At 34.3% G+C, this 27,384-nt stretch overlaps 2 protein-coding genes across 2 annotated transcripts; both read right to left on the bottom strand.

The window, feature by feature from the left end:
- Nucleotides 1-530: 530 nt before the first annotated feature.
- LOC7468838 (AP-1 complex subunit gamma-2) lies at nt 531-16,285 on the bottom strand. Its single transcript, XM_024587714.2, has 18 exons — nt 16,000-16,285; nt 15,574-15,876; nt 15,301-15,442; nt 12,283-12,456; nt 11,844-12,023; nt 10,588-10,742; nt 9,423-9,513; nt 8,314-8,477; nt 7,449-7,503; nt 6,562-6,684; nt 6,330-6,425; nt 4,338-4,465; nt 3,947-4,051; nt 3,578-3,834; nt 2,608-2,853; nt 2,351-2,526; nt 2,117-2,221; nt 531-1,011 (listed from the first exon to the last, which is right to left on the bottom strand). Exons 1-18 carry the CDS (start codon nt 16,029-16,031, stop codon nt 910-912), a joined length of 2,634 nt encoding a protein of 877 aa, XP_024443482.1. The 5' UTR covers nt 16,032-16,285; the 3' UTR covers nt 531-909.
- A 3,424-nt stretch (nt 16,286-19,709) lies between these two features.
- Nucleotides 19,710-26,629, bottom strand: LOC7468839 (serine/threonine-protein kinase ATG1c). The gene is made up of 13 exons (XM_002323498.4): nt 25,977-26,629; nt 25,703-25,820; nt 25,574-25,632; nt 25,139-25,203; nt 24,620-24,713; nt 24,460-24,540; nt 24,182-24,290; nt 23,122-23,194; nt 22,661-23,043; nt 22,187-22,548; nt 21,315-21,597; nt 20,887-20,957; nt 19,710-20,175 (listed from the first exon to the last, which is right to left on the bottom strand). The coding sequence occupies exons 1-13, from the start codon at nt 26,220-26,222 to the stop codon at nt 19,936-19,938; spliced, it is 2,184 nt and encodes a 727-aa protein (XP_002323534.1). The 5' UTR covers nt 26,223-26,629; the 3' UTR covers nt 19,710-19,935.
- Between the last annotated feature and the right edge of the window lie 755 nt (nt 26,630-27,384).

A 27,384-nucleotide genomic window follows, 5' to 3' on the forward strand; every position in this document is an offset into this window, starting at 1 on the left:
ATTAACCCGAATGAACCTGTCAAATTTATGATTCGTATTATGAAATCAAGATAATCTCATATAAAGTAAATAAAAAAACTTATAAAACTCAATTTTCAACCAATCTAATACTAAATGATCAAATTAAAAGAAAAATTAATTAGAAAAAACAATTCAAAAAAATAATTCAAGTCAACCCGTATTAATTTAATAAACCCAAGTCAACCCGTATTAATTTAATAAACCCAACCCACAACATGGTATGGTTTACAACATCAGAATAAATTAATAAAAAGTTTTTTTTTTTTTTTTTTTTTTTTGGAATGGACAAATGAACGAATCTATTTGAATGCACTTCAGTTTTGTCTCCAGTTTCTTTGATGAACATTAATAAAACAAACAATATATCACTGACCGGCCTAGCGAAAGAGTTCTATAAAGCGCTTGGATGACTTGCAGAGCAAAAGGGCATCTCATCTCTAGCATAGTTCAGATCAAAAGACATCGTGATCTGTTGCAAGCATTAAGAAACACAGCGAACTATGATCATCTACAGTAGAAAACGTATGCAAATAATATTGACAACTTTGATCTTGATAAACAAGACTGGAAACAAGTTAAATTACAGGAGAAACTCAAGTTACCAACTCCAATATAGCACGAATTCCCTTCTCTATGCACCTCGAAGCCAAAATTTAATTCAATTCTCATACAGAAATATTCTCACCTAAAACACAGAAAATTGTATGAGACGGACACATTTCAAACTCGAGCAAAATCCCATTCCAACTGCTATTAGCCATATTTCATCCATATAGATGAATACAAAAGAAGGATTTAACTATCACTACAAACAGTGAGAAGGAGCTTCTCAGTGGGCAAAAAAATAGGAGCCTGTAAATGGGCATCGTCAGCATTTTTCTAGTTCGACTAACTTCCCAAATCCTGGGGGAAATTGTTGATCTGTCCTTCCTCCAACGTAACTTTGTTGTCAAACTTGTATGACATCCTCGTGCGCATCACGAGGGATTTCTGAAAACAACATGATTTTCATAACGATCTAATATCATCAATAACTTAAGAATATGTAAATAAAATGAAATGTGAGACATGATTCAGGCAAACAAAATGGACCAATATAGCAGTTGTCCCTAATCCCAAGAAGCTTAAATAAGCTTTTGTTGAGAATTCAGAAATATCATTTAATATTCCAGTAAACTCCGCTCACATATCAAGCTTCTAAATAAAGCATGATGCTCTGTCTGCTTGAACTAACGTTTACTGGATAGGCTTGTTCCCAAGCTACAAATACAGTAACTACTTGGACATTTCAATTGCCATAGCACCAAAACTTGAGCATTACTAGAGAAAGGGAAGAATAAATAAAAGCCTAGAACAAAAACCAAACATGTTATTCAGCCAACCAAAGAGAGATCTCCAATGTCGTCTCACTGGTCACCATCATAAAATGCTGTCTCAGTTGAGATAGATTTTGTATAGCATTAATTATCAGTGGTTGGAATGAACTTCGCTAGAATTTAATGGGGCAGGAATGGTGTTCTCCTGCAACTTCAGCTACTCAAGTTGACAGCAGTTCAAAATGATACATCAAAGGAATTCAAGTCGCTCATTGAACCCTCATTCATAAAATCACAATCCAATAGGAGCTACTAGTTCAATGAAAGCTGATTCAATTACAAGGCTGGGCAATGGCTCCATATGAAATATCTAGGTGGGCCAGGAAGTACTTGTTTTTTAGAGAATATTCGCTAAACTCAAAACTAACCCAGATTTGAAGTAGTTAACCACATCAATTGACATAAATTTCTGCAGTACACAAACAAAATTTGTTGCTTTTATCCGAAAGTCATACTCCTACTTATAAGTGGCCAGATTTCTATTTTAGTTTGACCTGAAAAACATTAGTTAGAATTTATATTTTATTTCTCATTTTACCCATTGAAACTAAATTTTAAAAATAAATACTGATTAAAATAACAAGTCCAAAAGGACACTCAGCCGGACAAAAGGAGTGTTTGAGAATGTTACATAGCAAAACTATAACTCAATCATATGATGCCATGAAATCCAGAAACTGAAGCGCATGCAATTTTAGATGGCAATGCATAAGAAATACCTTCCCATGTTGGCTGTTAGTAACTCTCAAATTTTGCGTGATGGCTCCATTACCACTTGCAGGTAGAATATTGCTGCTAGCTGGGTCCAAGTGCAGTTGAAGAAACTGTAAATGGACACCAAAAGCGAAAGAGAAATATCATAACACCAAGTTCGCTAAGAAAAAGATATTGTGGTAAAGCATATGGTAAAGGAAAAGAAGAAAACTAGCTGACTCAAATACATCAGGATTTACCTTTGGAACTGCTGCCTGGAAAATAAAATCTGTGAAGACATTAGGTGTCAAGTTTGTGAAAGTTGCCTGGATTAATGTTGTTTGCGGGTTTCCTGGTTGCTTTGAGAAGTTGAATGTTATTCTCAAAGAGCTGCTCTGAAATGCGACCAAAGGTGGATAAACTGAACCATTATCCTCTGTTCATAAAAAGAAAGGCAAATCAACAACTGGGACAGCAACCAAGCAGCAAAACAGAAATTCAAGGTGGACAACTTTACCAGGCTTCGGTGGGCTGGGACCAAAGCCATCCAGCAAATCCATCATTGGAGCAGCTCTAGCAGAAGATGTTGCTTGTGCAGAGAGTGAAGAGGGTGATGAGAGAGCATCTAGTGTGGCAATTGGTGATTTGTCATTTTGACTGGATGATAAAATGTCAGTTGTAGGTGAGCTGCTTTGTACAGGGGTTCCAATTGACAAAAGATCTAGTAGAACATCTGTGCCAGCTTTCTGAATGTGGCCTATGCCTAAGAAATGCAAACAGAACTTATAGTTAAGACTAGACAAGTGATTGACAGCAGACAAAATGCACAATCAGCAACAGAACGCTGAAACAGTATAGCTTCAAATCAAGTTCTTCACTCAACAAAAGAACGTCCAAACAAGTACTATTCGAACGAAAAAATTTATTAAGCATGATAGAGCATGGGTATTTTTTTGTTTGGGTGAAGAATGGTGACACAAACTGATAGGATTGAAGCCTTGTACCATCAAGTTTTGCTTTAATGCTTTCATGTTTTAGAAAAGTTGAAGAGATTAGGTGGTCATACACCCCAAATAACACTTACTAGGGAACAGCCTGCAAAACTTTAGTCCATTCCCACAAAATTGTCAAGGCCTAAACTTTTTATGCCAAGCTCCACACCCAATAACATGCTATTAAAATGATAGAATCCCCACTAGATTTTAGAGTCTAAGAGTTGGAGGTGCTTGTTCAATTATCACAGTTCTGGGACAACATAAATTCAGCCTACAGAAACTCAATTAAATTTAGCTAATGTCTGCAAAGGTTATCATGGATGGTTCCAAACTCCAACAACAATGACAGCAAAATGAGCAATGATAATGCAATCAGACCTTTCAGCTTGTGAGGATGATTTGCAAGAAGACATATTGCAGGTTCTTCTACACTATAAATACTGTTCCAAAGATGTGCACAAGCAAGTCATGCCTCACAGCTTGCAAACTAACCTGACTGTGTTGGAGCTGGAGACAAATCAACACCTAGAAGATCCTGAAGAAAATCACCACCAGAAGAGCTGGGTGCTGGAAGGTCATCTGAAAGATCAAGTAAATCCACAAGAGGAGCTGCAGAGGGCTTCACAACACCATTTGGAAGATTAAGGGAAGCCCCACCGGAAGTTGAAGCAGCTGCTGGCAACGAACCAGCTCTCCTTGTACTGAAAGTAGCGTCATCCAAAATTGGCATCCTTTCAACCAGCGCAGATCTGCACAAACTCATACGGTAGTAATTAGTTTCCTAATCCATGAAATTGATGCAGCTATGGGGAAACTTTACTAGGTTAACAAGATAAAATAACAGAAATTTTAACTTCATACCTTATATTATGATGCTTCTCGATAATGGAATTAAATTCAAGGGATCTTTGCTGCAATTCAAGTACAAAGCTGCCTTTATGTTGAACAATTATATCTTTGATCCTCCTAGAAATTATTCAAACAACATTTCTGCATAATTAAATTCGAGATCTTCCCATAAATATTATCCAAAATAACAATTACATTTTCTTGTTGTATGAAGAAATAAAAAGGAATTGCCAAATTGGTTGTATAGAAACAATGACTGGCAATAATAACAGACTCAAACTGACAGCCAGAAACTCATTCTTTTCTGCTGCTTAAAAAAAAGCAATGCCTCTAGGAGAGAAGCCTAATAAAATTGCAGGGAAGGAAAGGTGCAACATTAACATAGAAACTGAGAAAAACATACTCAGAACAAGATGGGAAACGGGAAGAAAGCTTTAAGAGAGCTATTAGAGCCATTGCTTTAGTAGTGAGGTCCAAGGCATGATGTTTTATAGCAATCTTGACAACATCCACAGTGTCAGACTCAGTAACCTGCTCAGAAAAAAACTAAACTTAGCAGGCCATTAAACAAGACAGGCAGAGACAACCAACAACAATAACTACCATCCACAAAACAACAGATATTTTGTGTTTGTGTGGCGCACACAAATGATAGTTAATCTCGCTTCATGCCGTTCCCCACCTTTGTTGGATCAAACTGACAAGCTGAACTCATCATGCTTTTTGCAAGCAAAACAGAGAGAACATCCCATTGGCAAACTAATAAGTCCAACCATTCAACTTTTATTACCAAACATCATAGAGAACTGGATCAATTTACTTGTAACAAATTAGTTGGGTTAGATAAACTGTTAATAAATATCCATGTTCACATTAAGGAAATGATATTATCAAGAGCTGATTCATTTCTATACCTACGTGGAACTTATGTATTCACTAAATGCAAGGGAAAGTACAGGAGAGAGACAATTCTTATGTAACTGCTTTCAGCTGCTAAAACATAATTTACCAACACTTGGGTATAATAGCAGCAAATTTGTATTAGTTCCTCCAGAAATTATACATCATATTTTTCCAAACTTTAGAATAATAGCAACATATTTGTTGATACAATGAACAATCAGATTTAGATTCTGCCATAATGTTTTAAACTGTCCAGTTTTACAGCAATAATTATAACTCTCAATCCAACCATTGGATCGAGCTAAAATTTGATCAAGAATTTACAGACATATTGTTCTACATTGCATTAAAGTTTCAGGTCAATCGAAGTTCAAAATGGCAACACAACACAGACCAGAAACAGTTGTACGGGTTCTGTTATCTGGTTCCTTTTGACTTGTGGACATTTTATATGAAATGGATTCTCTTCCTAATGATATAGGGATATTCTGCAGCAATGGGGCAGCAAACACAAGATTTTCTTAAGCTGTGTTTTGATGATTAATGGCAGCAAACACAAGTTTTTTCCTTGAGCTGGACACAAAGTTGGCAGCCTTCTTAATCCCAAGCATATTTTGACTTTTGTATTTTTAATTGGTTTATGTGCAGACCATTAGCTCTTTAGATTTAGGTTATTTTGGTAAACTATAAATACCCGTTTTAAAAGGATGTTAAAAAAAAAATTACTCTTGGTTCCAAAATTTGATGAATGAACTGTGTTTGAGAGGATTCTCACACTTTGGTTCTTTAATGAACTAAAAATCGACTTATCGAAGAATAATTGTCTTCGTAGCGTCATTCCTTATACTTCTCGTTCACGATTCCTTATAATCTTTGGGTGGGAGTTTTATTTCAATAGTCCCAATGTCTCGCTTCAAGTAATCATTGTGTTGAGCTTCTATCCTCAAATCTAATTTTTAGCTTTCTGGGTGTCATCAATCTTCGTTGGAGGTTACGTGACCGCATGATCATGGAGTTCGCATCATTTGTATTACATTCCACTAGAGATTATACATCATACAAAAAGGACTCAAAAAAGTAGATCAATAAATGCTTCCATTGTGGCAGAGCCATAGAAGTTTGCTTCATCAGCATCGCATATCTTAATCTTCTAAGTCATGTGGACATCGCAATACACAACACAAAGAAGATATTTAGCATATCTTATCATACACAGAATTTCGATTTATTTAAAAAAAATCCATATTTAACATTCCACTAGAGATTTTTCATTTTCTACAAACTGGTCATAAAAAATTATTTCAAGAAATAAATTAAATTTCTTGTTTTGAGTAGTATAGAAATATTGACATATGGAGTAATTTTTATCAGAAGTTCCTATTATTTTTACCACGTGTTCTAATTAAGTAATAACAATACCCATCGAATTCAATGTGGCAGAATGAAGATTACTTAAGTGCATAACCAGCAGTGTGTGTAACAAAATGCTTACAGTTATGGGATCCTCTATGTCAAGCATTCCGACATTATTGACCAACATGTCACCATATTCTCCAATGCACCAAACTGCAACGCGAACAAGGCTTTCCTGGTGGAGAAAAAATTTCAAAGTGGATTGAAATGACATCTCCTTTATGGGACAAGTACAACATGCAAGATTAAATGCTGAAGCTCATGGGCTGTCAAATAAAACATCCACTTTTATCAAAAGAAACTTTGAATACCTGTTCAGAAGATGTTTGGAAAGCTTTGTATAATGCCCTGACTGTATATCCATGAAGGTCAGAGGCACTGCTGATCACAGCAATAAGGGCATGCCATACTTCATCTTTTACAAAGTTTCCAGCCTACTAAGCACAATATTAAGATCAGAAAACTGATATGTAAAAGATATTGTTACTTAAGACCCGGAAAGCTCAAATCAACAATTACAGATTCATGCGCTTTGAATTGATCTTTCATATACTCGATTAATTCTTTCAGGTCTCATCTTTGACCATGTTTTAGTTTTCAGAAAAAAAATTAAATAAAAAAAAACAATTCCATACATGTATCAAAACAACTTCATTTTGCAAGCTTTAATTATCTAGATTTACTGGTAAACAACACACTGCATAGTCATGGCTGAAGGAAGCTCAACAATGAATTCAATGGAACAAATCAACCAAGGGGAGTGGGTCAAGTATGAGAGATTATAAACGCCTGATCATAAATGACACAAAAACAGTAACAAGATCGACCCAATCTTCCAGTCAGAGACTATCATGCACATCAAAAAAGCAATGGTATAAGCAGCAACAATGTACTATGATTATAGTACAATAAAGAAGTGAAGCAAAGATAATCAGCCAAACTGAAAATGTCTCAAGAGGATGGCTACAAGACAGGAACACGGTGGTGGCTGTGGGAAAAGATGTGGCTTAAGCTGATAGAACATGTGCTTTCATAGTGTTATAATACCAAACATGAAAATATTCATCTAGCCACCTCATATGGTGATAATAGAAAGCTCTTAGAAAAATTATGACAATAACAATATTGAAATGTCCCAAACAAGGTTCAAACTAACAGCCAAAAATGCAGTGATAGACTTGACATTTAACATTTTTACCTTGTTAAGAACTTTGAGCATCTGATCAATGTACCAATTATTTTCAGGGGAGAACCTAAAGCATAAAAAAGTAAAAGTAAATTGATGAAACATAGCAGAAAAGGTAGTTCTAAATGATCATGATTTATGAATCCCACTCTATACTACTGAGCATAACTATATAAAAAAACTCAACAATCCTGCATTTGAAGGGGAGGGGAAAACAAAACTTGTGCAGCATGGCATGGTACAAGTCAACGAATCAACAAATTTGTCTGGGACGATTTCAGAACAGTGAAACATCAATACATTGCTTTTTAGATGAAAGATTCAGATCCAGCAATCCCATTTTATGCTTTAGTCCCATGATAGTTTGAGTGCGACAGGGACGCAGCCCAATATAAGGTTTGAATCCCAGGAGGAAAGATGCTGACCTAAGGGGATGGTAACATAGAGTGTGTTGATTTTTATGTTTCATTAGTTATATCTCTTTTTTTTTTCTTTTATTTACTTAGATTGGACACACCCCCAATTTACCTTTCAATGAAATTATTTTGCTTCCAAACAGATTAAAAAAGTGCACACCCAAAGCAATAGAGGTATATATAGCTTCAAATGAAGGAAAATATTTTCTAGGAAGCATTGTTTCAAGTCACTTGCTATCTCAATAAGATAGCACCAAGAAGCATTATCGATTCAAAGCAAGTCCAAATTCAAGCCAGTATAAATTTCTTCTTTTAGTCAGGCAAGAAATGGTGGAACTAAGAGCTACATTCATAAAATAAAATAAAAATAAAAACAGCACATGCAACAAAAGAAGAATCTAATAAATCCAATAATCAGGGTAAACAATTGCATATCTTAGTTCAAGAACTGCCCAACTTACTTTTCAATGATGGAACAAATTTTGGCAGTAAGCTCCCCCTTAAATTCTTGATCACTTACTTCCAGATAATCAATTAGCTCTTTTGTTAAAGGCTTTACATTGGTCTCATTCACCAGAACGTAAACAAGTTCAAGGGCCCTTTTCTGGATTGATGCATCTGAATCCTGAAAAAAAAAAGCCAAATCACAAGCTTCTGAATTTGCAATCCTTATTCATTTTGTAAATAGCATAAAGAATGAAGCACAAAAGTAATGCATTAAGTTCAGCTTCAACAGATCAACTGAAATATTTTACTTACCATTTGCTTATTACCAAACACAAGTAACATGGACACACAGAAAAAATGAATAACGGTCATATAAAAGAAGAAAAAAGAGTTGATGTTAAAGAAAGGGATTTGACGATGTTGAAAAAGCAGAATAATAGTCTCCGATAGATTAGCTGTAGTCTCAGATGCAATAGCTTTTGTCTGGTCCTGAATGATAAAACTATCCTCGTATCTTTTCAAATCAAAACCATAAGATAGAGAACCCATGTAACCAAACCCATATTTTTTAGATTAAGGCTTATTGAGTTGAGTTACTTATACATCCCACAATAAGAAAAGAAATGATATACAAACCCAGATCCACGACACCCATTCAAGTTTGTTTGGAAAGTTATACTCTAGAATTAATAATCCTTATTCTTAACCATAACCAGCTTATTCCATTCATGGCCTATGCTAAGCCAGTATATGGTAAGAAGCCTAATCCCCTTTCAAGTTAACCTATCTTCATTCTTTGCAGATCAATTCCAGATATTTGAGAAAATTATAACACTTACGATACCTTGTAATAGAACATGCAATTGAAAAAAGAATTAGAGTCCAGAGGTGAAAATTTTGTTGATGCAAAAAGATACACACCCAAATTTTTTAATAAATTCAAATTCAAATGGTAGTTTCGGAATTTTATAAACATATCCACTCATGATGGTTTTTAGACAAGGAAAATAATATTTAGCGAGTATAATAGATATGATTTATGTAGATTATATAATTTGTAACTTTCTCTATAACTACCAGTTGTTCAAACATAAAAAGAGATCAAGATGGTGCAACCCCATACCTTTACACATTCCAAGATTGTTGCCCGATGCCTTTGTACAGCTTGAGCATCTACAGTAATAGCCTTCATCAGCATGTTTAATGCAACATATCTGAAACAAGAATGGAATTCAGTTTTCTATTTAGTAAAACAAGGAAAATAAAGCAAATCAAGTTTATTGATTTTAAAATAACAATTAAATACATGCGCTGAACTACTATTATCTAGATGAAGCACGACAGAGCAATAACAGAGCATGTGTCTGGTTTTATATCCATAAATTGAAAGATAAAATAACATTATGCATGCGTGTATTATAAAAACATTTTTCTGTTACCGACTGCCTTTCCTATTTTCAGTTTTCCATGAAAGTATAGAAAATGTGTTGACCTATTACTCAATTTTCTGAAATACAAAATAAGAGACTCAATTCCTTCACTTCTAAATAGCAAAATGCTAAAAAAGAAAAAAAAATGTAAGACACAAGTTGGCAGAATTTGTCTTCCAAAGAGAAAATTCTAGTAATGTAATTTTTAAAAACAATTGTTTGGAAAATTGGAAAACTAGAGTTTTTACATTCTATGTTCAGAACTTGTCTTCCAAATAGAAATATTTAGAAAAATAATTTAAAAAACAATGCTAGAAAATTGAAAAACTAGAGAACAAAAAAAAAAAACAAGCAGTTGTTCTGAGTTGTGTATGTTTTATTATTTCACTTCTTTAAAAAAAAATAATGTCCCAAATTTGTATGAGAATATCAGGATAATGATTGTCAATAGTCCATAGGCTCAAGCAAGTGCATCAACACCTAAAGTCACCCTTTAACAGGCAACTGCCTATATTTATTTAGTAGACAATGATGATAATCACAGAGCATATAAACATGCCAAAGTTTTCTGTTAATCAGTACGCCTTGCTGTCTATAAAGCAATCATCTTATATTTTGTAAATCATATAGGAACTTGCCAAATCATTTCCTATAAATCAATAAATTCAACAGAACATCAGAGGAAAAAGAAAACCATATGCAAATGGCAGATCAATTCTAATTGAATCAAGAGAATATATCATAAAACATATGCCCAACAATATTTCATGCAATTAGTTTATTAAGAAACAAGCATGAAAAGGAATGAAACGACAGGCCATGAAATCATATCCACGTTATAGTCTTACAAAACAAAACCTGATGTTATTGTCGCGGTTAGACAAGAATCTTCCTAGGATATTAATAGCAAGCACTCGTAAGCCACCATTATCTTCAATGCTCATGATAGTTTCAACACATTCATATAGAATAGCATTTCCAGCATTTTTGTTTGACTCTGTTTTTGTTGCCACCTAAGGAGACATCAACCAAACAAGAAAGATTAAAATGTTGTCAATTTATGAAGCAAATTTCCCAAAGATAAAACAGTTTTAGGGAACTGTGAGCATTTATAACCATGAGTATTTATAACCATGTACAGGGTGATAACAAGTTGACAAGCTAGAATGTATGGATCAGTGAAACAGGTTGAGAAGACATTCACCTTCACATGTTGGTCAGTTTACTATCAATCATTGACCAAATATTTTTACACGGACACAGTTTAGCCCAGTTAATAGAATTTTATCCAATTAGATTACTCAAGCTGTCAAACAAGACTACAGAAGGGTTTAGGTTAGGCAGACAACTGGCCAGCACTTTACAGAATCCTACTTCTAAATGGAAAATAAATATTAAACCCACTGGTACCAAAAATATTAATTATATCTAAGCTTGACTTGAGTATCCCAAAGTGGTTGAGCTTAGCTACCTGGATCAACTTCCTTCATTCAGTTGTTATTGGCAATGAAAAATTAATTATTGGTTAGGCAAACTGACTTCAAATTCACTATCGTCAAGGAAGTTCAAACCAACCTGCCCTCTTTAATGATTTTCATCCATCATCAAGGGAACAATGAAAAAGGAAACTCATCACTCATCAATAGACACCGCCAATCACCAATCATCATAAGACCAAAAAGAAAACCTGAGCAATATAGAAATTAGGGGAAACAAGATGGACCTCCATTAGTAATAATTCTACCCATACACTCTACAAAGCAAGTCTCATTCTATTATCAATGCAAAAGATCCCATTTTCTTCCGCCTGCCACTTAATTTCTTCATAATGTTAGAATTCAAATATGCACGAGGAACTTTGTAGCGTACAGAGACTTGGTTTAATTCTACTTAAATCCATAAGATTTACAATAGAAAAAAAGTACTGAAAGTAAAACAAAAGTTTATCATGTTGATCAGACTCATACCATCTCTATCCTTCCCTGATCTCTAATTCAACTCAACAGAAGTGATCCGAGCCATCAACAATTGACACATTGCTTATGAACCAGCATTTCTTGATCAATAATAGAACAAATAAGACAGACTGATACAAAATGCAAATGGAAACTGACCTGCGCAAGTATGTCATTCATAGCATCACTAGCATCAGCATCTCCTTGTCCTAACACGCGCAAAAGCTTAAGCAATCTGATATGGAGGAAAGGGTCCGCAATGCCAGAAATGTCATATTCTGGTGTGTATGGACTGTTCACAGCATCCTTTAATGTTTTGACCAACCCATCTGTGTGCTTCTACAAGAATGATTTATAACTTGTCATAGTTAAAGAATAAAAACCATATTGACCATAAATTTACCTTCAAAATTCAATTCTCCCGAAACATTACCTCTATACTATAAGCATTTATATAAAGAACTAGGTTGATATATGCATATTGAAGAGTTCATTTCATTCAAGCCAAATAAAAAGCTCAACAATATACCATTTTAGCGTTAGTCAGTATGTTTGTTTCCTAATACTCTCTACAAATCATACAGGCCACGATAAATACCTTTCTCAAAAACTCAAGGGCTTCTGGACTGACTTTACATAGATCTGTACAAAGTTGAATTCCCGTTATTAAGACTCCATGATGCTTCTCTTTAAGCAAGGCAGCAGCGGGATTTATGAAATTTTCTGACAGATCCGGGACTTTCTTTATAATCCGTATAGTACATAATGCTGCCTATGTTTGAGCAAGAGTGCAGTAAAAATTAGAAGAAAGCAAAATAAAGCCACAAATCAGTGAAGCCAAATGAGAGACAAGCATCAAATTTAGAGCAATTTAGGAGAACATTGTTCAACCATCTACCTCCAAAATGCCACATGTGATTAAGCAATTAGAATGACGTGGAGAAATTTTTCAATACTACTAGCCTAATAATGTTTATTGCATTATTTCATTAATGGTTAAGGTTTTGAGGAGTTTGAAAAGTCCAAGACATAGTTTGGTAAATCAAGCATAACTTTTAATCCGACCGTTGGATAGAGCTAAAATTTTGACAAAAGATTTTGAAAGCCCTATTTCATATTGGGTTACAAATTCATGATGATCGGAAATCGGGAAAGCTTTTATATAAGGTTCGGAAATTACTATGCGGGACTTTTTTATTTATCTTGTTGAATTTGGATTCTTTTTCCTATTTAGATTAGGACTTTCAATTTAACTAGTATTTTACTAGTTAGGAGTCCTAATGCTAGATGAATTCTATTAGTTAGATAAGTTTTAATGAGAAATCATTTCCTATAAAGGATTTTAGGTCTAGAACTAATATAAATAAGGATGTCTAGTTTATTTTAAGAACATTTCAGACTATTCAGATTTTTAATAAAATACTAGAGAGTTTTCTCTAAATTTCTTTCTTGCTTAAGTCTATATAGCTTTAAGGCTTGAGAACCCTGGCTTTTACCCACACTTTGCACCTCGTCAATTGGTATCAGAGCAGGTTGACCTCTTTGATGGACAAAGACGGTAGCAACCCACTCCTCGATGCAGGAGTTGAAGCCCTCTGAGGCGCTATGCGGGCTCAAGAGTGGAAACTACATTGTTTTGTGCTAGCTTAGGAACAAAGAACAAATCATTTAGGGCAAGCCATAGCAAATCTAACTCGGCTAATGGGTAACGGAAACAGGGATCGTGAAGAGGAAAGGACCTTGCTTGGAGACTTACCTCGAGGCTGGCCAAAACCCATATCTATTCTTGAATATGATAAGATTCCATTTTATGACGGAAGATTTTCAAACAAAAGATTTATTAAGTGGTTGGCAAAATTGGAAGCTTACTTTTATTTCAACAAGGTTCCTTATCAAGGTAGGACTTGTCACATGCAAACTTTTTTATGGTGTTAGAGAATTATGGTTTGAGTTTCTAGACTTTAGAACTTGTATATGCAAACTTTTTTATGGTGTTAGAGAATTGTGGTTTGAATTTCTAGACTTTAGAACTTGTATTGATACGTCTTTAATTCAATCTTGGCAAGATTTGAGACAATCATTAATTTTAAAGTTTATACAAGATGATTATGAAGAGATTTTATATTGAGTAGATAAACAATTAGATTGTTATTATATTTGTCCAACCTTCTAAAAGAGCAAGAAAGAAAAATATGGAGGAGGTTTCTTCTCTATAAAGTAGAAAGTTTCAATGTCACTTTAGTGATAACAACAACATTGTGACAAATACTACTCTACTTGTCAATGTTTCATCTACTAATGGTGAAAAAGAAATCAAAAAAGCTCCTTGGTGTCAAAAAAGCTCCTTGGTATCAAGCAATGATTCTCAAGGTCTTAAAGCACTAAAAAAAAGCCAGATCAAGTTGTTGAAATTGCTCAAGAGGCTGAAGTTGACATCAAAGAGGACTTAAGTATGGATGTGTCATCCAAACCAAGCTTAACTATGTTGGATCAATATTCTAAAATTATCAAATCAGTTGATGACCAAACACGTCAACTAAAGTTGTCATCACCTCAAAAGATAGTTTTACACGAGGTTGATTTTTTAAATCTTGAGAAGTTTTGACCTAGATCCAAAAAGATTTAGGATATTTGGTACAAGTTATCTCGTGAATACATTGGTGACAATGTTATATTCGAAGTATCTATTCCTTTGGAGTAGAAGAGTTCAATTTTTAACAGATAAATTGAGGGCGAGTTTTTCAGAAATAGAGGGGATTAGCGTAGGGAAATTTCTTCAATATTCTTAGCCTAATAATATTTATTGCCTTATTTCATTAATGATTAAAATTTTTAGGTTTAGGAGTTAAAGAAAGTCCAAGACACAATTTGGTAAATAAAGCATAACTTTTAATTCGATCGTTAGATCGAGCTGAAATTTTGACATAAGATTTTAAAGGCCCTATTTTATATTGTGTTAAAATTTCATGATGATTAGAGAGATCAAGAAGGTTTTCAAATAAGATTTGGGAGTTACTATGTGAGATTTTTTTTATTTACCTTATTGTATTTGAATTATTTTTCCTAGGATTTTCAATTTAATTAATATTTTATTAGTTAGGAATCCTAATGCTAGATGGATCCTATTAGTTAGATAAGTTTTAATTAGAAATCCTATAAAAGATTTTAGTTTTAATTAGGAATCCTTTGTTGAATTTTAGGTCTATAAACTAATATAAATAGGGATATCTAGTTTATTTTGAGAACTTTTCAGACTACTCAGATTTTTAATAAAATACTGTAAAGTTTTCTATAAATTTCTCTACAGCTTAGTTTTAAGTCGGTAAACTTATGACTTGAGAACCCTAACTTTTATTCATGTTATATGCCGCGTCAATCCAAAAGCAGACATTAAAACACATTCTTTCGCTACATATATATTTGATTTACTCGGTCATCATCTCATTAGGGAGGATCGAAAGCTTTTCTAGACTAAACCTTCCAACTTTCCACCCATTAACTACTGGAACCAAAACAAATAAACAATAATTCATGGAAAAAAATTATCTACTAACCATGGAAACCACATTCTTTCTGCTGCCAAGAAACTAAAAATTTATTCAAAAACGCAACTCACTTTTTTCCGAACATTCGGATCCCGAAATTGCAGTAATCTTTCCACTTCCGGTGCAAGATCACGAGCCATTTCTGCTGAACAAATATTTCCCAAAGCACAAAGTGCTAGTCCCACGATATACTGGTTCGAATGATTAAGATCTCTGCATATAAGTTAAGGCAACTAAAACAGACATGAATGTTTTGCTTTCCTCATTCATTTAGCTCATCCAGCAATTCCCAAAATATCATAAACAACAGAAACAGATAAAATATAGCTTGCAAATTCGGATACTGTTTTAGCGAGTTGGTAACAAGCATTAGAACTTCTTGTCTTTCATCAAGAAGCAACATGAGGCCAAGATATCCGATTCTCTTCTCCGGGAATCCGGCGGACGCAATCAACTTTAAGCACTCCATTTGACCAAAATGTGTTGGATAGCCAAGCATATGAATAAACATAAGCTTTGCCAGATTCCGGTGCCTATAATCTTGATCGTTTTCATTCATCGACGTGCGAATTGCAGCACATTCTTTCCTTACAACAGCCCTTTCCTCCGCCGCCGTTTTGCATGCCCGTATTGCCCGAATCATGTCCCTTTCATTTCAAAAAATCATCCAGTTCTTGCTTAAACTAAACCAGAATTGACTAATTCCAGCTGCCAAACAGGTCGGAGGATTTCATGAAGCAAATGAGAAAAAGTATAGAAATTGTACTCACCTTAGACGCGTACCGGAGGAGAAGGGATTCATGATTGGGTCCGGTTCCGAGAATTTCCTGAGAGCTAAATCAGATCCGAGAATGAAAGTTAACTCTCGATCAAATGACCCGGGGACTCGATCGAGAGAATCCGAATACTTTGATCAAGATCCGGATAGATAAATTTAGAGATCTAAGAGAAGAGAAGAAGGAGAGGAGAGATTTGGATCTGAGAGAGACACAGTGTGTGCGTTTTTTTAATTAATTAATTTTTTTTTTTCACTAGTAAAAAGAATGCTAGTAGTGTGGGTGTTCGTATTTTGTCTCTGTGAAAGAAAAAAAAAATAGAAAAAATAGGAAGAGTAAATATTTTATTTAGTCCTTGGCCTTTGAACATAATTACAGCTTGGTGCTTTATTCTTAAAACTATAATTTAGTCTTTTATATCTTGTTCGTTGTTTTTCTTTTTTAAAATATTCATTGGTTTTTTCTGAATCTGAATGTAGCGTGCTACAATTTGAATTTTTATTTAAAAAAAAAAAAGAATAATTTATAAATGACTCACGAAATTGCATAAGCAAATATGCCTTTATCTCATAGTTTTTAAATCCGGCCCGGTTCAAGATTTGGATTCCGAGTTTTAATCGGGTCACCAGGTCGATCGGGTCAAAAAAAATTAAAATCAAAACGATATCGTTCTAGTAAAAAAAACAAAAATCAATGAGTTACAACTGGGTTTTGCCGGGTCAACCTGGTCAGCCGAGATTTTCCTTTTCATATTTTTTCTTAAACCCGGCCCGGTTCTAGCCCCTGGTTGGTCAGGTTCCAGGTCGACCCGCCAGACCGGGCCGGGTTTCAAATCTATGCTTTATCTACTTACGATATTTCGTTATTTTTTATTTTATTTATTATAAATTAATTTGTATATTTATTATTGTTTTAATGTATATTAAAAATAAGTTCTAAAAAATAAAAAATATATATTATTTTAATATTTTTTAAATAAAAATCACTTTAAAATATAATTTATACCGCACTCTCAAACAATTTCTTAAATCAATAACATTCTTTTGTCATTATTTCTTCAAAAATAGGATGCTAAACTCATAGTTTCTCCCGTGTGTTACCCTCAACCGTACAGTTTAGCTTCTTTTATTGTTAATTGAACTCCATATTGAATGAATGCACTGGATTAAGAACAGTTGAGCTAATTAGCAAGATTTTAAAGGTTAATTTGGAATTGGTTTGTTAATGAACACATAGGGAACTATCTACTTGATCCCTTTCTGTTTTCCTTAATTAAACATATTTATTGGTATTTTAGATGTGCATGTTTAGAAGTGTGGTAGAGTTTGTTTTTTAAAGTGTTTTTTGCTTGGAAATGTATTTAAATAATTTTTTTATTTTTTAAAATTTATTTTTAATATCAGTATATCAAAACGATACAAAAACTCTAAAAAAAAATTAAAGTAAAAAAAATTAAATTTTAATGAAAAAGCAAGTTCAATCTCAATATCAAATACCTTTGTAATATTAACTAAATTCATATACGACGATACATGTTAAATTTTTTTTGTGAAAATTATTTGGTGCATTTTTGGACAGTACAAATTTTTATTGTCTTGTTCAAAAATGATATAGTGAAGAATTTTTTGTCTCACTAAAAGAGTTAGCGCAAGTTTATTCAATACTTCTACATAAGGCTTAATTAGTTAATTCAAGTCAATGTGAGGATAAAAAAATAGTTATTATTATAGTTTTAAAATCTTACTTAAAGGCTGACCTAGGACCAAGCCAGGATCACGACTCGAATTGACCATTAACTCAGGTCATTGTAAGGATAAAAATGATTTTTATTGTTGTTTTAAAACTTGACTTGGAATCGACCTAAAATTAGGCTCAGGTCACTGGTCGGGTTAACCGTTGACCCGGGTTAATCTTGGGATAAAAATAGTTATTATTATAGTTTTAAATCCTGACTCGGGGGTCAACTCAAAGCTAGGCTTGATTAACTAGGTCTGGGTCACGATTCGAGTTGATTATTGACTCAGGTCAACATAAAGATAAAATTGTTATTATTATAGTTATAAAAACTCAACTTGGGTCGACTTGGGGACATGTATGGGTCATGAGACGGGCAGATCATTGACTCAAGTCAACGCAAGGATAAAAATTATTATTATCATAATTTTAAAACACGATTTGAGAGTCGATTCGGGCCCAAGCTTGGTCACGGGTCAAGGTGATCATTGACGCGGGTTAACCTTAGGATATAAATGATTATTATTATAGTTTTTAAATCTGACTCGGGGTTAAGCATAATCAACCAGGCCCAATCACAGGTTGGGTTGATCATTGACTTCGGTTAACGTAAAGATAAAAGTGGTTATTATCATAGTTTTAAAACTTAATTAAGAGGTTGACTTGAGGTGAGACCCAAGTGGTTACCAAAGTAATGTAAGAAAAAAAGAAGTTATTATCATATTTTTAAAACTGACTCGGGGGTTGACCCGGGGTAAAGCCCGAGTCACGGGTTGGGAGGGTAAATCTGGGTTGACCTAAATAAAAACAAAATAACCTTGTTTTGACAAAAAATATATATAAAAAAGTCAATGGATATTTTACCTATATTTTATCTTGGGTTGACCAGGTCGCAGATTGATCTGAGTTTTTAACCGGGTCAAGTCATATCAATCTTTCCTTTTTTTTTTTTCTTAAACTCGGACCGATTTAGATCTCATTTCAGCTGAATCTTATCTACTGTCTACCAAACATAAAATAAAAAAAAAATTATCAAACAAAACACAAAACAAAACAATTATTTATTCAATACTTCAATCAATACTGTCAAGCATGTCAAACATTACCATAAAAAATGGCGTTGGCAATTGAAATCAATGGTTAACAATTAGAACCAAATTGAATGGTTAAGCTTTCTAGTAAAAACAGTAATTGTTAATTACCGAATGACTAATTTCGGTTTTCACGATAACAAAATTCAAAACGGTAATTGAATGGTTCTAATTATTAGCTATTAGTTTTCATTTTAGTTATGGATTAAAATATTTTTAATTTTTAATATTATAATAATAATTATATTTTAAAGTATTTTTTTACTTAGAAATATATTAAAATATTATATATATTTTATTTTTTAAATTTTATTTTTAATATTAGTACATAAAAACAATATAAAAAACCTTAATTTTAAACAAAAATAAATTTAATTTTTTAATAAACATGCGTCTACCCCGTTACCATGAATTGCTTGTACCTCAAACCACAACTGTGATTCACCACCGCTATCCTTATCAATACTAAAAGGCCTGTTTAAGAATACAATGCAATTCATGTTTTTTTATATTTTTAAATTATTTTGATTTATTAGTATCAAAAATAATTTTTAAAAATATAAAAATATTATTTTAATATATTTCTAAATAAAAAATATTTTAAACCACAACCATTACCGTAAATCTTACACACCCTGACCTTAAAAAAAACTTTGTTAATTGACTTTATTTGACTACAATCAATTAATACAGGATACTGGCTCAGTTAATATCACAACAATCAAGCCTAGAGACGCTGGACACAAGACAACTTTGTGAAGATGATAGCTAGCATGTCTTTCCTCGGCATGAGAATCACACATCGGGAATAATGAAAATAAGAAGAGTGTCGTTCTCTCTGTGCCCAGACTACATGAAGCAAAAGACAACACAAAAGACGGAAATAAATGCACATTGCTTTCTTCCTTTCATTTTATTTTCCTGGGTTGCCTAATTATTCTTTAAATAACAGACACAGGAAAGATGCAACATCCTTTCCACACCCACCATTATACACAGGTTAACCTCTAACAAGTCCCATTCACTCAAAGAATAACTGTACAAACAAATTATTTTACATGATAAAAACAGGGCAGGACACCAGAAACAATGGAAAAAACTTGCCCTATGGTGGGCATTGTTGATCCTCGCGTTTGGGAGGTGCCATCCTTGGAGGCCGTGAATGGTTTTGCCTGTTATTAAGGATGTCTATGTAACGGCGGAGCCTATACCGATCCGAGTTTGTGAGAGAAAATGGAGGGTTGAGGATAAGGGATGGTGCTTCCACTAGAAGGAACACTAACAAACGAACCGCTTTTGAATATAGCAATGCTGCCTTTTCCAAATCACCCATGAGTTCATCAACCTGCCATGACATGAATAAAACAATTTTTCTTTAGCACTGTCCAGTTACTTGAAAGCAACATTTTGTGTCAATAGCTTCATTTTGACAATTGCATACATGCTTCTTCGTGTGAAGGAGATGAATTCAAGTATCAATGGTAATTAGACAACTGATACACAAGTTAAGACTCGAGTCCAGAGAACATTCAGTAGTACTAAATGCTGTACAAACTCAACCATCTTGTAACTCTTTTCTCCCAGTTCACTGCACAAGCAATTTCCCCATTCTAGATGCACATAGCTTGGTTATTAAAGGCTCTTGTTCATCTGAACTAGTAGCCACCATTCCAGAAATTACACTCCAGTTTTTCAAGCCTATCTGAAGTAGAGACCTCTACTCCAGAAGAATCTCTACAGACCTACATTTTATTCATATCCCAGTACAATATTAAAGTGTTCAACAATAAGTGACAACTAGAAAGCGTTAAGAAAAAGTTGGAAAAGAATGGGCGACGCCATTGGCACAACTTCTTTTAAATGAAATGTCAAAATTATCCTTAAGTTTTATAAAATATAATAAGTCGATCAATTTGGGGAAGACATTTTTTACATCACTTCAAAATTCTGTGCCAATAGACTTGTGGGTGTGCAAAGGCATTACCTAGAAAAGAAAAATATGTAAAGAGGAAGGAGCAGTTCATGGTTCAAATGCAATCATCAAAAATTAACTCACCCCTCCAATTCTTCCCAGATAAAGGGCAGATTGAAATATTGTCTCCATCGCATCAGGCATCACTATACTTCCTGCAAACATCATGAATAATTGAGAACTCTGTTCGTTTTGATTTTTGTATCACAAGAAAAAATTCTGAAGTGTTATCATTTGGTACCGACAAGGTGCCATTTCAAGACGAGCACGGATTACAAGTGCCATTGATTGACTCAAAAGTAAATGTGTGTCAACTTATAGCATGTTAAATAAATATTTGAAACCCCATCAAACTTTGCAACTATGTATAGGAACAATGCTAGGACAATCAGGTGCCATTCACCTAACTTTGGGATCACATATTCTCATGCTGGGATAAAAAAGGTACAAGGAAGACACTAGACAGAAAACTTGTACAAATTTGCAGAGAATACAGAATATCAAACACATACCAGGTTCAATAGCCTTGGAAAGCTCCTCTGCTCGCTCAACTTCCTGTAAAAATTCCCCCTCAATCTCAGCGGACATATTCTCTGGCCCAACATCAGGACAATCTTCTGTATCAGGTGTCCCATGCTTCTTGCTGCTGCTTTTCCTCAGTCTTGAGCTCTCTAGGCTTGGACTTCCTTCAATAGCTGACGCAGCCTGAGTATGGCAGATATGAAGCGCTTGCTTCCATATTGCAAGAATGACAAGTTGGATCGAGAATGCTTCCAGTAGCTTACTTGCCTTTATCTATACCAAGGACAATGACAGTTTTAATTTGAGAACACCAACAGTATAAGTTAAAGAGTAATAAAACTTGTAGAAGAAAAGAAAATTCATATCAATTTATTGCTTGAAAGGAAAGTCAACAGCAGAGGCAGGTATCACACGTGCAAGGCAAGACCATCACTTTGCAAGGTGCATCAAAAACTTAAGAGGTCTTCCAATGCAATGGGTATACTAACTAATGTTAAGGAAGAAATAGAAAAGGTGTGGTGTCCTCTCCCTAAAAAAAAACCCCATCAATGGTGCCATTAACGTTTCTGTATTGGCCATGTGAGGCAGAAGAAAATGTCTTATAACTCGAAAGTAACCCGCACGAAAAGTTTCAAAATAATAACAAAATGAGTAGTAGCAGTGCTATGCATATACAACTCTATTGTCTGCATGAGCTAATTAACCATGCATATGCAACTCTATTTTTTTTAGCCAACAGAGGCCTATAAAATATTCTTCTTTCATTTCTCTGGTTAAACTAGAAACATGATTTTCAAACTTCCACAGGGAACTTTAAAGAGAATTGTATAAAAACTAGTTCAACAGAGAGTAAAGACTTTACCTTTTCGAGCACTAATTCAGTTATGGCAGATGCACACTGCTGCAATGACTTAATCCTAGTCATGCAGTGAGTTGATGGCTGCTCCAAAGCATCTCCCAGATCAACAGATCCTTCAGAAGTCCCAGGAGCAGAGCTCGGGATTTCCAAGCTTCCAAAGAGGCAAAGATTTTTATTGGCAGTGCTAATTATGGGCATTGGGACACTTGGAGTAGTGTTTATGTAGGCAGGTGCTCGAGAAGGACTCTCTGACTTGCATTGTGCATTGCTTGGTTTGGAAGTACTTGCTGTGGAAGATGACACGTCCAAAGGGGGTCCAGAAACAATAACATAATCTTGCTCTATCAACTCCAGTGAATCCACAACTGTATTACAATTGTAGAGTAAGTAAAAGACTTTCATCCCTTGATATGGTATTATTAGGACTTCTAAGTACATTATTATGAAGAAAACAGAACACAATAAAGTTCATGCTACCTCTTGATCTCAGGTTCGCTGATCTTTGGTTGATGGATTTTGGAGGTTCATTTAGACTTTCATCCAATGCTTTATTGATACCAGGCCTAAAACTAGCATTTTCCAAGTTCTGTCTGGCACTATCATATCTCGAAGTAAAATCCACATCATTGAGAACATTAGATGTTGCATCCCTTCCCCCAACTCTTGAATCAAGAGAAAATCCATAGGTGGACTTCATCGGCGACATCCTCTTAGAAACAAAAGGGCTACACTCTAGACCACTAGAATCATCATCCAAAAGGAAAGGCAGACAATCCTCCTGAGAATTGTCATCAGCATTCCTTCCAAGATTGCTTTCAGAGAAAGGAAATCCATCTACTGATCTTGAAGATCTCCTGCGACTGCATAACACATATCGTTTAAGGTCTGAAATAAACATATATTAAGATCATGGACATGAGAGCTTTTTCTCATTGTACCTTAATGATTCGTCTTTTTTCCTTTGAGAAAGAAAAGGGTGATTAAAGAACTCCTCAAATGTAAGTCGTTCCACTGTATAATATGAAGAGAGAATTTTTACAAACAAGAAATAAGATGCTAAGCAAATATTTGTAACACAGTTAACAAATTTTCTAACACAGGTAGTTGACTGAGTGTGTGTGGACAGAAGGGAACAAATTTGTGATACCAATCTGGCTCATAATTTTTTTATGTTGTTCTTTATGTTAAAGAGTAATATAAAACTATTTTTGAAACTTTACACAACTTAAGCTTTTGGGTTGAGATGATTCTTTGACATGATATCAAAATCTTAATAATAATCTCACCACTTCCCATTCTCTCTAATTGGATTAATAAAATTAAGCACAAGGTAGTGGTGAACTTATACAAGTTTCAAGTTCAAAAGGCTTTCATTTAAGAGAATGTGTTAGAGAGTAATATAAAACTATTCTTGAGACCTCACCAATAGCTTAAACTTTTGGGTTGAGATGGTTCGCTAACATTATATGCAACCATTCAACGTAGTTGGTAACAAGGTTGAGGATTATGATGGTAAATTTGGATTTTGCATGTAGTTGTTCATTACTTGGACTTTGAAATAAGAAAAATATTTCAACTAGAATTAGAAATTTATGAATTCAAATTGAACGTGATATGCTAACAAAACTTTTATTTTTGAACAAGTGACTCAATCTCTTGAACATCCATAAGCCTTTCAATAAAAAAAAGAAAAAAAAGAACAAGTGACTCCATCTCTTGAACATCCATAAGCCTTTCAATAATTAAAAAAAAAAAGAACAAGTGACTCGTTTGGTCCATCTCTTGAACATCCAAACGCCTTTCAGCTGTATGCAGATGAAGACATGCATCAAACATTTAATCATGCAATTATATGAAATTTGATACAACGTGGCATTAATAAAAAATATATCAATGATCACGTGTGCGTAAACATGGACTCCTTTTTCTCCCAACTTCTTGAAGCTTTCACTTTATAACCATATAAATTCAAATTTCAAGCAACATTGCATGTTATACCTGGACTGCGACGCAACAATTTCTGGCATAAATCTTTACAATCAGCACTCAAATCCTTATTATCCAAAGGAAATTGCAACTGAGTTGATTTGACAATGTTCTGGAGCAACTGTGCACCACAAAATAGAGAATATACTGGTAAGGCAACAATAAACGCATGGAAATCACTAGGTTAACAGTGGTTAAGAATTATTATCAAACCCATGGAATCTAAAAGTTTACGTGCTTATCAATCCAAAAAATCATTTGGTTTTGCACATAAACAAAGCTAATCCAACCTGTATTTGATTGTTTCCAGTGAATGGGGTTTTTCCTGTCACAAGTTGAAATAAAATGGCACCAACACTCCAGAGATCTGCCTGTGTATTCAGCTCAAGGTTAATAGGAAATATTTCACAAACATATCATTAAGACTTCACATATTACAGTGAATTTCACCTTCGCATCATACTTCTGAAGTTGCATTATCTCTGGAGCCATGTAGAGGGGTGAGCCACACAAGGTTTCTGCAAGGCCTCGAGGTTGTAGAGATCTGACAACAAGGAACTAGAATCTTTTAATTTCGGAATATATGTTAATAAAAGTCATAATAAACAAACAACGTATTATCACAGGTTTGTTTGTTACAACACCTCTAGCATGGACACACAATTTGGCATCCATAACAATTAGTTCAAGCTAATACTTAATATATTTATTTGTGTGCGTGCGAGCGCGCACTAGTTTACATTAAAATCGGAGAACTTCAGTATCTAAACATGTTGAGGTGTGTTTCTACTTAGATAGGAAGTCAACACAAGTGGTTTGAGTTTGCAAAACACACAGGGAAGGGAGGGATGGCGCAGAGGACAATATTCAACCAATTCTCTATAAAGAAAATAATAACACTAATCACTGATTGGACCAAGTTAAGAGTAAGGAACAGAAATAATAAGGAAGATTATGATCATTAGATACCTGGCAAATCCAAAGTCTGCAATTTTCAGAACTGCATTACCGTCACTTGTGGAGAGGAGGAGATTCTGTGCATATCACAAATGAAGTACATCACATATAAAATCTTTCTTCAAGGACAAGATTAGTAGACAAGAAACTACATCCTCGTACATCAACAAACCACTCATCCTACAAAAATGTGCCAGAATACTTTTCTTACAAATTTCCAATTTATATATTGCTCTGCATTAAAGCTGACAAAACAGGGCTATAATCTCATGATCACGCAATCACCTAAACTGTAGTGTTTCCCTGCATGAATATTCTGATTTGGCATATCATTATTATAGCCAATGCAATCAAATACAACAGACTATCTATACACAATGTAAACTAGAAGCAGATTAATGCAATAATCAAAATCGTCCATCCAAGGAAACAAAGGATTAACCAAACCTGTGGCTTAAGATCCCGGTGTATCAAATTATTGTCCCGGAGAATTTGCAAACCAGCAGCTGCGAAACACAATACTATCAGACTCCGCCGGCCATCCAAAACGCAACAAAGTTAGTGAGGATATAATACCTAATTGTTGCATGAAATGGTTAGCAATTGCTTCTGGGACTCTCCCATGGCGTTGGATATACATAGAAAGATCACCACCCTTGCAGTACTCCAATACTATGTGTATTCTCCCCGGAGCCTAATTAATTATCATATTTAATATTAACAAAGAATAATTAAACTAATGAATAATTTAAATAATTTAAAAGCAGCATACTGATTTTCCAAAAATAAAAAATAACTAGATATGTTTTAAAACAAAATAAAAAAAAAGGAAACAAAAAGACAAACCTACCTCGATAATATCGTGCAAGCGAATAATATTAGGATGGTTAATCCTCTTCAAAATAAAAATTTCAGACATGAGACTCTCTTGTAATTTCTTGTTAAGTCGATTCGTAACGATCTCTTTTATCGCTACTTCGGTTCCATGGACTCGGTGTCTCGCGTGCCAAACTACCGAGAAAGAACCCGACCCGATTTGCCTGCCCACCAAGTAGTCTCCAACTACCCTGCCGTTCCTCCCCGTAGCCTGAGCCATAATTCAACCCCTCCTCCTCCTCCTCCTCCTCTCTAAGAACCCTGGCTAGGATACAAACCCGGTGTCGGCTCCAGGAAATGAAGTTTGACCTTGGCTTGCTGGAGAGAGCGTATTGATATGATTTGACCCAAATTTGAAGGATCCGACGAATTGGATTGGGTTAAGAAACGATGGAGAGAGAGGGGGGCCAGGATTTTAAGGAAACAAAGGTTATTAGCTTTTCAAGATTATTTATTATATGCTATTATTAATATTAGCATTTCATTCTTGAAAAAGATTTACCAAATTTCTCTCACAAACTGTATTTAACATCAATATTATAAACTTTTCTTTTTCTATTTTCTGCTCAAGGCTTTTAAACGATAAATTTTGGAGGAGGCAGGCAGAGATAGGGCCGCGATAAGTCGAGCTGAGTCGTGATTTTAACGTGACAAAATCCGTCTCACCTAATTTTAATTTTAACGAAGAAATTGTGTTCATGATGATAACGAATCTAAAACACGAGGTGAAACAACTCGTCTAGATTCAAATTTGATTATTTGATGAGGCCGTAAAGAAACTAACATTAAATTTCATTTGTGTTATGTTATATATTAATCATAGTTTTGAAATCCGGCCCGATTCAAAAGGTCAATCTAGAACCCGGCCAACCCGGGGCTGGAACCAAGCCGGGTTGAAGAAAAAATAGAAAAAGTCATGACCCGGTGTGACCCGGCGGGTTGACCCGACAAAATCCGGTTGCAACCCGTTGATTTTTGTTTTTTTTTTACTAAAACAATGTCGTTTTAATTTTTTTTTAAAATTGGGATTGACCCGGGCGACCCGGTCAAAACCCGATGACCCAATCAAAATCCGGAACCCGAATCTTGAACCGGGCTGGTTATCAAACCAAATTTAAAAACTATGATACTAATCAATGAAATATAAGAACATGATATAAGAAGAAATAAGATGAGATAAATAAATATACAACTTATTTCATTATAACTTTAATGACGTGTTTTTATTGAAAAATCGAATAAAAAACCATCCAATAATGTCAATTAAGAAAAACTCATGTTGTATAAAGGACAACTTCTTTACATTGGACATTACCATGGTTTTAATTATTAATTTTAGTTTCGGTTTGTTTTTGTATTTTAAAAGAATTTTTTTAAAAAAT

This window comes from Populus trichocarpa, chromosome 16 (genome assembly GCF_000002775.5).
Source record: "Populus trichocarpa isolate Nisqually-1 chromosome 16, P.trichocarpa_v4.1, whole genome shotgun sequence".
NCBI lineage: Eukaryota > Viridiplantae > Streptophyta > Magnoliopsida > Malpighiales > Salicaceae > Populus > Populus trichocarpa.